We start from the raw sequence: 12503 nt of genomic DNA, 5'->3' as shown, positions 1-12503 counted from the left end.
CTGGCGTTTTTCGTTACTGAGTTAACTCACATTTAGTAAGTTTCAACCTAACCTTTGTATGGGAAGTGGGCGTGGTTATTATCCGATTTCAACTATTTTCATATTGTGTGGTGGGGTACGTAAGAGAACTGACTGCAGAAAGTTTGGTTTATATAAACTTTATTTATGGCTTAGTTGTGACACTTTATGTGTTTTCGGTTTTCGCCATTTTGTGGGCGTGGCAGTGGTCCGATTTTGCCCATTTTCGAAAACAACCCTCTCGCGGTCCCAAGGAACGTGAGTTCCAAGTTTCATCAAGATATCTCAATTTTTACTCAAGTTATCCGTTGCACGGACGGACGGACGGACAGACAGACATTCGGATTTTGACTCGTCGCGTCACCCTGATCATTTTGATATATATAACCCTATATCTAACTCGTTTAGTTTTATGACTTACAAACAACCGTTATGTGAACAAAACTATAATACTCTTATAGCAACTTTTGTTGCGAGAGTATAAAAATAGTGTCGGTTTTTTTGAGTGTTGGTCTAATCGATACCAACACTCAAAACTCGATTAGCATTTTTTTTATTTTAAGAAATCTCTGTCATATCATTATAGATATTACTTTTCTGAGATGAAAGTAATCTGCATTTGAACCACCTTATACAAGTGTTTGCTCTTGCTACGCTCCCACGTTGAAATGTGCTTTTTTTTGGCATGCGCTTAATATTGATTTTTCCGCTTTGTCGAATTCGTGTTTAATTTAATTTCACAAGCGCACATATATACAATCATACATATACATATAATATATAAACATACTTATATATATATTTTTCATTATTGCTCCTCATTGCAGAAAATCGCTGACACATTCGAGGGTAACTTTAAGGAGCAAAGCAGCATCAACTCAAATTGGTTGCCAGTCAATAATGCCAAGGTATGCAATATATTATATATATATATATTAATTTTTTTCCACACGATTTTTCATTATTTTCGCAATTAAAATGCCACAATTTTCAGTACACAAATCCGCAGTAGCGCAATGGCACTCAAATACATATAGACATGCATAATTTTTTACACCAATTGAAGCTTTATACACATACAAACACACTTATAAATGTCAACAGCGGCGCTTTATATATACATATGTATATATGTTTGTTTGTATGAGTGTGTGTACACTTTCAATTAAATTGGCCTCATGCGCGCTGGCACTTAACCACTCATTTTTATTGATATGCCACAAACCGCAGTTGATGTCGTGTCGCGCACTTACTCACACGCAAACACACACACACATACACTTCCACTTCAGTCGCGCGACTTGGATTTCCACATATTCGCGTACGCGTCTGAGTGCATATTTAACTGAAATGCGCACAAATTAAAATTCATTTAGTCGTGATTGACTTTTAATGCGACTACATAAACATGTGCTTAATCGCTTACGTAGAACCCTTGTGTATCTCTGTGTGTGTGTTTGTATAGACATACATACATACATGTGTAGTAGTAGGCAGTACTTTCGGTTTTTAAGTGGCCAATTAGTGGATGTACGCACACACACACCTCTACACACACACAAAGCAAATTTGGTTAACAAAAATTGGTAGATTACAATAAATAAATATATTTACGCAGGTATCAGTGCGCATCCCCAGCGGATTAGTTGGTGTTAAACTAATTTAGCGATTTATTTAAAAAATCGCATTTAATTACCAGCATTAATGCTGTGCTGGAGCGCTGCATATGACAAACTTTATGTTAAATTTAGTAGACCTAACGGTTATTTAGGGTTGATATGTATTGAAATTTACGTTATGCTGTCAGGAAATGGTTTAGATATGATTTAGAAATGCTCTTTGTTCATTATAGTTAGAAATTAATTCATTAATTGAGATGAAAAATAGTCATGGGGTATCGGAAATTTAAACTATTTTCATATGACTCAATTTGAAAGTAAAAATTCATAATATTTCTGCTTCTAATTAGGTAATCAAAAGTAATCTTCAACGCAATCATAATATAACCTGACTCTTGACGAGTTTCTTTTTTCAAATAACGATAAAAACGCGAGATAAATTTGAAAACTATTTATAGCTTTCAGTCTGCCAAATATTGGAGGTTTTCGAATTGAAATTTCAAAAATAATATTTCAAAAAACAATAACCTGCTGAATTTCACTTTGATATTTATACACAATTTTTCCATAAAACCGAGAAATCAATTAATTAATGACACTTTAATTGGCTCGCACTTAATGAGTGAGACCACTTCAAAAAACTGCAGTGTTCAATTTAATTAATTTAATTAATATATTATTAGAAATGTCTATTTTGTGCAACTATCCGAAGCATATACAGTTGAACTTCCATAACTTGAACTTTAATAACTCGCAGTACTCTATAATAAACATTTCACACAGCCAAATTAATTGGTCAATTAAAATTTTTATTGAAAAATTAATTTTCAAGTCGATTAAAATTCAATTAAAAACTAATATAGATTTTTATTTTGTATGCTAAATTGATCTTAATCAGCGTTTTGATTGAGCAGAGGCCGGTTAATTGATCAATTAGCTCTTGTGTGAAAAGGCTATAACTCGGACACTTGAATTGGCAATACAAGTTAAATTTCATACAAATTACCTGCCGTACCTAACGAAAGTTTCTCTAACTCAAAGTATTTTTGTGGATTATGCTGATTCGAGTTCAACTGTATATAAATTAAGTTTGAGGTGTGCACTGCGTTCATTTATCTATTGCAAACGAAACTTCTAACCCATATACTTTTCGTTAGCAAATACCATTAACAATGTCAACTAAGTTATTAAGACAGTTCAATTAAGCAATTAATTAAGTTCAATTATGCAAATAAATTCAAATGAGCCAGTATGTCCGTAACCATGAGTATTTGTAGTGAGAGAGATGACATTAGTTACTGGAACACATAGTAAATTTTACGTTACACCAGTAAACAAAAGCCATTAGAATCAAGAAATCACTTCCAAGCCTTGAAACAAGTATGTATTAATATAAAACATTATGAAGAACTAACCCACTGCTTGATCTCGGTAGCTAACCAGTTCGTAATGGACCAATGCAAAGCTCTTAGTAAAATTTGTACAGTATAAATTAAAGAGATATGATTCTCTAGCAAAGTTCTGTTCAACGAACTCAAAAACGTAATCAAATTATTTCCAATATATTTGCTAATATTCCAGACAATGCAAAATTTTTGACTCCTTTCAATTCAACATACTTTCTACTTATTTTTTCTGCCGTTTCCAATCAATGAATTTGGGATCACTAAATACTGAATGATCGTCTCTATCAGATCTTTAGACTTATTCTTCAACCCAGTGCCGCGATATCGTTAACTTGCCCGGTGTTCTAAAAATTATTCAAAAAAAAACTTGGATAGATGAGATGCTGATGCCAACTTTAGCACTCATGATATAAGTGCTAATAGGCTAAATTCCAGTTTTAGGGGTGTATGATTCTTATTGTATTTTGAAAGATTTTACATTTTATCTAGAATTAAGAATTAAAATAATATAGGAATTAAAAATCTCGCTATATCTGCTGAGAGACGAATCCACATTACTAGAACAGCCCAGGATTTCCGAATTATTTGACCAAGCGCTGGTAACTCGTCTGCGGAAGTATCAGCAAATAAAATATGTATATATTTTTGATAGATTGGAGTCTTAACAATCCTGTTGAAACCTCTAGAAAAGGGACGAAAAAGGTCATTAAAGGTTAAATGCTTTTTTAAGAGAATTAACGCTAATAATCCAGCACACTCCGAGTCAAGCTAAGATGCCTCAAACTCTGGTACAAGTTAACTTCTCCAACAATTATCGTTACATGCATTTATTTTTTTATATTTTTTTGCATAGAAGACAGACAAATCTACATATGTACAGCTATATATCCACCTAAACCACAAACCTACCTTGCGTGCAATTCATTTTTGCATAACTATGTAGTGTAGCCACCTTTTCTCACCAACTGTGGTGCTTGGAAAAAATGGAAATTTGTAAAATAAAGTAAGACAAAAACTTCAAAACGAAAACTGCAACGTCATCGTCAGCAACATCAACAGGAAAAAACTGCACATCAACTTTCAAACTTTTAGCATACACAAACACATCTACCGTTATTGCAGTTATTCTATACACGTAATCTTTACCATTACAGGTGCCCGAACCGCGACCCGGCTCTTGTCACAATGATTCACGAACATTGCCGGAACCGACGTTGAATTTCATCAAAACACATTCGCTAATGGATGAGAACGTTCCGGCGTTTTTCGGTCAACCAATTTTGGTTAGGACGAGCACAATGTAAGTACCTTGAATATTACAAACAAACATAAAGCCTTACTAGTGTATATGCATATATGTGCTTATATATACATATATATTTTTGCTAAGCGTGTATAAGCGTACACGTTCAACTATACATAGCTGGGTGGCTAAAGCTAAATAACAGGAAAAAGCAATATTGGTAGCTAAAAAGATATGCATACAGGCTGGTTCATTTAGTGATTTATTTTAAAAAATTTGAAAAAAAAAATGCCAATGGGCCCAATCGTTGAATCCGCAGCGAATTCGATTTCGATACGATAAAGATTTTCGATCATTGATTCCGTCGATAAAGTGCCACAAAGTTAGCACGTAAGACTGTTTTATCGACCTTTTATCGACAAATGCAACACATTTCATGAAGCATTTGTGCTTTTTGCTTTGTCCAAATTAAAACTGACCTTCAACTATTGTGAAATTTGTGAGGCTCGTTGAGGAAATACTTTCTCTACAACTTTATATCGCTTTTAAACATCTTTAGTTTATTTTTGTTAGTCTGTTTTTGTCTCTTGTCTCTAGAGTAGCTATTTAAAATATAATTTAGCCCGTCATCAGTAATTATTTACATAAAAACTTCCAAATGGTTTATTTCTTTTACACTTCCGCAACTCATTCACTAACGAATAGAATTCGACCAAAATTTTCGATTTTGTAGTTGTAATGATATCGTAATTAGCGACATCTATTAGCTGCCAAATGTATTTTTTCGAGTTCATGTGATCGTTCAATGTGATCGTTTCGATCAAATCGAACCACGAATTCAATGAATAGGCCCAATAATTTTTTGGTTTATTGTCGTAAATATCCTTATGTGGCATCATTTACTAGTTTCAGAATATAATTCTAAAGGGTGGTTCATATACTAGTTATTTTAAAATTTTAAAATTTTTTTTAAATACTTTTTCTGATTTAATCGACCAAAAATTAACATTTTTCATTGAACAATTCTTCGTTTTATGAGGCACAATTGAGTGATTTGTTAAAAACTTATTGACTCTTTTTAGTCTAAACTCTGGAACAACATGTTCAATATTCGCTTCAACGTTTAAGAAAAGGCTGTCACCTTAACAGATATACAGTAATTATAGAGGAATTGCAGAGAATAGTAGTAGTAAGGAGAAGAGAGAAAATAGTAATAAGCGAATTGCAGAAAACAGTAATAGTAGTAGAAGAGAGAAAATAATAATAGTAGGTGTAAAAAAGAAAAGAGGAATTGCAAAAAATAGTAGTAGTAAGGAGAAGAAATGGTGAACCAATGATGCACCTTTGGTGATCACGATAATCACCAAAAACCGATTTTTTCACTTTGACGCGCTGGTGAGGATCGGGTGCATCCTGGTGGTGGCACAAACCACCCATTTGTGCCATTGGTAGCGAACCTAGCTTCACCAGGAGCGCGGCGATAATCATTTATTCGAATAAGCATACTCATTACCCAAGAAATCATTCATATGGCAACGCTTATAGCGTTTTTAGGCAGAAGCTAATTCATCAATTAACCGGCCTCTGCTCGATTAAAACGCTTATTAAGATCGATTTACCATACAAAATAAAATCTACATTTATTTTAAATTGAATTTTAATCGACTTGAAAATGAAATGCAACTCTGCGACAAAGACGTACGATATACGTTCTTTGCTGGCGATTGGCTATATTTTTTGATAAAAAAGCTACGGTAGATGTCGCTGCTAAAAATATATTAATGAGCTGATGAAACTTGCCAACTTTTTATGAAAAGCAAAAACAAAAATGTATAACTGATGATCGGCTATCGAGTAGCCGGCAGTGTAGAAGGCAAAAAGGGTTTCTCATTAAGAATTTTGATTGATCAATTAATTTGGATGTGTAAAAACGCTATTACATCCTCTTCAGTAGCTCTTCTTTTTCATGAACTTTATAGCAGTTTCTAATTCAATCTTCTCAGTAACAACTTGTTCTGTATAAGCTTCAGTATTCTAATCCTGCCTACATAACATCGGTTACTTAAAGTAACCAAGTCCACTTTAGTAATTACTTTCGTCTAAAATATAGTTTTTGAAAAATATTTTCATAAAAAATACAAAATTATGTCTAGGTTCTTCGTTATCTTGAGACAAATCTGTGTATAGCCATACACTATATATATAATTTTTCGATCATTTCATCGTTTCAAAATATATTTGAAAATTTTCTCAACTGTAGTCCAGACTAATGGATCTATTTATTACTACTTGAGACGATTTTCAGTAGAAAAAATACATATGGACCACCCCTTATATGAAATCACATATTCATACCTACATTTATTATAATATTTATTTATATACATATATATATACATATATGTTATCATTTCCTATATATGTACCTCTCGCAACTTCCACGCCAAAATGTAATCGTATATCCTGCCTGGCTTTCACCACTCGCCACACAAAGTCATTTCGCTGAGTCCTTGCAAAATGTCGTCCGCGGAACGTACTTCGCATTACATCCGGCGTTGACTTTTAGCTGACATTCGGGTGGTGAAATTGACTTTTTGTTGACACACACACGCGCAAGTATATGAGTTGCAAGCATGTCTGTGTATGTGTGCCTTTGGACATGTAGCGCACATTGCGTATACGCCATGGCCGGATGTTGGTCACGTATCAACGGGTGAGAGTGGCTAACGCGCAAGTGACTATGAAATTGTTGTCGTTGTCGTTGTCGTTGATCATTGTTGGAATTGCCATTGCTGGCGCTGAATTCTCCTGCTGCTACTGCTGCTGCAATCTAAATATTATTATACAACACAGTTGTGGCGGTAGCAACACAGGAAAAGCACTTGCGTTGCACTGCAGCGGCTAATATTGTTGTAATGACAACAACAAGAACTACAACAACACCAGTGATAGCTACAAATTGACTGCTATCACAATTTAAGACTGTCTTCTCTTGTATGTGTGCAGTGTGTGTGTGTGTGTGTGTGTGTGTGTGTGTGTGTGTCTATCTCTGCTCAGCTTGTTTGCCAACTGCACGTCGTCCGACAATGATCATTATGATTATGATTATGGTTTGTTGATGCAACACTGCCACTAACCGTTGCACACAACTAATACGACAACGACAACGACAAACGGCGATGACTAACAAACCAACTAAGCTTTAGCTAGCTGGCCGCAGGCATGGCTGGCGGGTGGCTATTTTAAATAAAATAGATAACGCTACCTAGCTGCTTTGAGGCGTAGTTGAGTGGCTAACACAACTACAACTACCAGTCTGAAAGTGTGTGGGTGTGTGTATTCTCTCCTTATATATATATATATATATATTATATATGTGTATGCTTGTGCTCTGGCATGTCATTGCTGCAATGGGTGCGGTTATTGTTTGTTCAGTTCATACCGTTATGTTTGTTGGTGGCGTGCAAAGTGTTGGTCCCGGTGCAATATCAAAAGACCGGAAACCCTACCCGCAATTCAACGCCAAATTAGTTATTACACGCTTTGACTTTGACGATTTTCATGTCACATTACCTGCTACTTTACGGTATAGCTAACTCTCGAGTGAAAATACACACAGTTACATATGTACATGGCACTCATATGGATCATTAAGCGTGCGTTGGTTGGCGATTTTTTTTCTGTTGAGCAGCTAACTAACATTATACTTTTGATATTTATTTATAGTCTTGGTTAGAAACTTTAGTAGATTTCTCTAACCGACCTATGCTCTAGCGAGCGAATATTTCTTTAATTAACACACCATATTAACAAGAGTCGTCCTAGAAGAGTTGTATACTCCTTTTAAGAGCTCGTAGGTCCATATTTGGTCTTAGTTATCACTTTACAGAGTCAGTTCTGCGATCATAATATATTCAAGGACGCATTCCACTTCTGATCTTCCATTTTGCAAAGTTTGCAAATATTTCCTTTCCGCCTTTTTGTCCCTTCGGCTATGTGTAAAGCTCTTATCTGGCAATACTATTCGTCTTTGAAAGGTCTTGACATAACCTACAAAACGATGTTATGCATGATTAGTTTGGATATTGCCGTCATACGGTTATAGACGTGTAAACATGGAGTTCAGTAACGACGAAATTCGCGCTATTTTTAAGTTTTCCTTCGTTAAAGGGAAATCCGCTAGAGAAACGTTCCGTGAGATTAATGGTATTTTGGGGAATGGTACTCTATCACTGCGAACTGCGGAAGGAATGGTTTCGACGATTCAAAGCGACGATTAAGCTAACCGGCGGAATACCTGCGACGATGAATACCGATCAAATCATGGGAAACTCATGGCACTCGTGACATCGCCCAGGAGATAGGCCGTCTGCAGAAGGCTGGATACACAAAAAAGCTTGATGTTTAGGTGCCGCATGATTTTTTTTTTGCGTCAATATCAAGCGAAAACGAAGGAAATCATCCACTATGAGCTGCTCCCAAATGGCTAGACGCTTGATTCTACCATCCACTGCAAACAACTGGACCGCTTGAAGCATGCGATAACCAGAAGCGTCCAGAATTGGCCAACAGGAAGTGTGTAGTGTTCCACCAAGACATAGCCCGTACCATATAGCCCGGACACCTGTTCCTGTCCATGGCAAACGCCCTTAATGGTGTAAAGTTGAACTCCAAAGATGATTGTGAAAAGTGGCTGTCCGAGTTCTTCGCAAATAAGGAGGGGAGCTTCTACGAGGGAGTATTATGAAGTGTTAATATAATATTTGTTAAGTCAATAACTTAATTTGAACTGCCTACATATAGAAAAGTGGCGAAATGAGCGCTCAACTATCAAAAGAAATAATGAATTGACAGCACTTCAGTTGGAAAACTTTGCTGAACAATAAAAATACAAGTTGTTTAATTTTTTAAACGAAAATTTTATTTTTCACAATACACTCAATCTAGTCTTTCTTAACGCATTTGCCTCAAAGATCCTACAAAATGTCCATACCAATTTAGAGGCCTCAAATATTAACGTTTCTTTCCATCTTATTTGAGCGAGATAGTTTTTCAGTAAGCTAATTGAGACTAGAAGGTAGGAAATAGTCTCTGAGAACCATATCTTACTTTCATTTATCGATTACTTCTCAAATTGATTGAGTGACTATAAAACTTTTTCAATTGGAATAGCTTAAGAACTATTTAACCTACGCAAAGCTTTGATATACTAATAAAGTTGGGTTACTCTCTAATTTCCATTTTACCGTCACCCAACATAATTTCTGGAGTTACTGCGATTCAAATTAAGTTTAGTACTTTAAGGTGATGGTAGAGATTTTTTATTTGCAGTCAGGGCAAAGGCTTTGTGGTAAATCCCTATGTGGTAAATCCCAAACTGCTTCGGATAACTTTACTAGATTTTTATGCAAGCTTAAACTCTTCTACAGGGTTAACAATTGAAAACTATCTTTTCAAAAATATTAAATATATGAAATGCATCTCCTTTGAATTTCTTTAGAATATATTAAAGATTTACCGATATTTTCGTTAAAAAATTAGCCACAAGTACTGAAGTCCTCATGTTTGATATCTGGGGCCTTGAAAAGTTATTGTCTGCTTTCCGTTTTGATTTTTAGACGTGCGATGTCACACTAGAAATGCAGTATTTGTGCAAAATTTTGTACCGATATCTTCACTGTTGCATAATTTATGTATTGTAAAGTTAACGAATTAGTTGGACTTCAAAATTGTTGTATGTATAAGGAATGTGCACTTGGTTATTAACAGATCTTACCCATTTTGAAACTCTACCATTGGCATGTCAAAGAAATGTCTTGGACCGCATTTCGTTGGAGTTGGTCATGTACTTCATGAAAAATGGTTTTTCACCCATAAGTGGACGGTGCCACGCCCAATCCATTTTATGCGTAATTTTTATACTCTCGCAACAAAGTTGCTAAAGAGAGTATTATAGTTTTGTTCACATAACGGCTGTTTGTAACACCCAAAACTAAACGAGTTAGATATATACCAAACTTATATATACCAAACTGATCGGGGTGAAGAGTAAAGTTCAAATCCGAATGTCTGTCTGTCCGTCCGTCCGTCTGTGCAAGCTGTAACTTGAGTAAAAATTAAGATATCTTGATGAAACTTGGCACACTTATTTCTTGGCACCATGGGAAGGTTGCTTTCGAAATTGAGCAAAATTGGACCACTGCCACACCCACAAAATGGCGAAAACCGAATAAAATTTGCTATGAAGGATCGCACTATGAAGGGGCATACTTCGATATATTTTTTTTTTGGGGAAGTGGGCGTGGCCTCGCCCCAAATAAGTTTTTTGTATATATCTCGCAAACTAATAGAGCTATATAAACCAAACTTTCTGCAGTCGCTTTTTTAGCCATTTCTTAATATAGTCCAAAAATGAAAGAAATCGGATAATAATCATGCCCACCTCCCATACTAAGGTTAGGTTGAGAATTACTAAAAGTGGGTTAACTCCCTAACGAAAAACGTCAGAAACACCAAATTTTACATAAGAAATGGCAGAAGGGAGCTGCACTGAGATTTTTTTACAAAATGGAAAATGGGCGTGGCTCGCCCACTTATGGGTCAAAAACCATATCTCAAGAACTATTCGATTTCAATGAAATTCGGTATATAACACTTTCTTGACACCCTGATGACACGAGTCATCAGCGAAATCCGTTCACAACTACGTCTACTTCCCATATAACTCAATTTTGAATTCCATCTGATTCGTTCACTTTATAATGTATTCATAAGGAACCAATGAAGCTAGCGGAATAAAACTTTACACAAATACTGTATTTGAGCTGTGACATCACTTGTGGAAAAATTGTCAAAACCAGACCATGACTTTACAAGGCCCCTGATATCGAACATGAAGAACTCAGTGCCTAAGGATAATTTTTCACCGAAAATATAGGTAAATCTCCAAATAAATTGCTAGAGTATAAAATGTTCGGTTGCACCCCAACTTAGCCTTTCCTTACTTGTTTTGTACCATCTTTACCATACAATTGAAAGCATCTGCTGTTGTTTCTTACTGAACAACAACACTTTTAGTAGTTTGCAACATAACCTTTGTACGGGAGGTAGGCGTGGTTTTCATCCAATTTCATCCATTTTCATGCTACTTGATGAAATACCTAAAGAAATTACTGTAGAGAGTTTGTTTGATATAGCTTTAGTAGTTTATGAGATATATACAAAAAACTTAACTGGGGCTTAACCGACTTAAACTTAATTATTTCAAAATTTATTTAAGGACAAGAATAATCAGGCATTGTAACACACTTCTTATGGACATTGCTGTAGAACAATTCAGCGCCTTCACTTTCGTCTTAACAAAAATGCGCCTTTCACCTGCAACATTATCATGGTTTGCTGCTGTGTTGCCACATTCGCATCTCACACACTAACACAAAAGACTGCAAACAACAACTGTAGCGCTGAAGCAGTTGTCTACGCCGTCACCACACCAATGTGCCACTTAGTGTTGCGTTGCATGCACACTTAGTACATAGAAGATGGCGGTTAAACATGTCGTTGTCGTTGTCGTAGCGCAGAAAATTTTAAGTAGCTCGTAATTTACTTCTTTTATGTGCACAACATGCCACAAATGCAAACACGCATACAACAACAACCAACTCGCCAATGTGCCGTTATATGGGGTTTTATGTGCACCACTTGCTTGTTAGTTCGTTTGCAAGCCATTGCCTGAGTGAGTGAGTGAGAGTAGAGTAGCGTAGAGTGGTGTGGGTGCGTGAGTAACACGTTGGCATTTACGGTCATGTATGCGTTGCACATAAACGTTTTTAATGTTGAATGCCACAAAGTGCAACAACAACAACCATATAACTGAAACAACAACAACAGTGGCGTTGGCACAGTTATGCACCGACCAAGAGATGCGTGGCAACTCTAGCGCTGTTTGGCTTGCGTCGCGTATGTGTGTGTGTGTGTGTGTGTATGCAGTTATTTATGTGGGTATTTTTGCGCGCCAGAAAGTATGCTTGCTTGCTTGCTTGCCTGTATATTTGTGTCATCCACATTCGCACTTGGGCGAGATTTATGGATGTCAAAAGTTTTTCAGTTTTTCACATGCGCAAGCCATGCCGCATCGTTCGCCAACCAAACAACGCGGCAGTCAGCCAGCCAGCCAGCCAGCGAAATGCTGCTCGAAAACCCACTGAACTACTCGTG

General features: G+C 36.1%; 1 protein-coding gene across 1 annotated transcript in view; it reads left to right on the top strand.

The window, feature by feature from the left end:
* LOC105208519 (semaphorin-1A) overlaps positions 1-12503 on the top strand; it is a 386218-nt gene that overhangs the window by 333209 nt on the left and 40506 nt on the right. Inside the window, 2 exon segments of the mRNA XM_054226324.1 lie at positions 846-926; positions 4198-4343. Coding sequence (XP_054082299.1) covers positions 846-926; positions 4198-4343 — 227 coding nt within the window.

This window comes from Zeugodacus cucurbitae, chromosome 3 (genome assembly GCF_028554725.1).
Source record: "Zeugodacus cucurbitae isolate PBARC_wt_2022May chromosome 3, idZeuCucr1.2, whole genome shotgun sequence".
Lineage (NCBI taxonomy): Eukaryota > Metazoa > Arthropoda > Insecta > Diptera > Tephritidae > Zeugodacus > Zeugodacus cucurbitae.
Note: the sequence above shows the minus strand (reverse complement) of the source record. Positions and strands in the feature narration are given on the sequence as shown.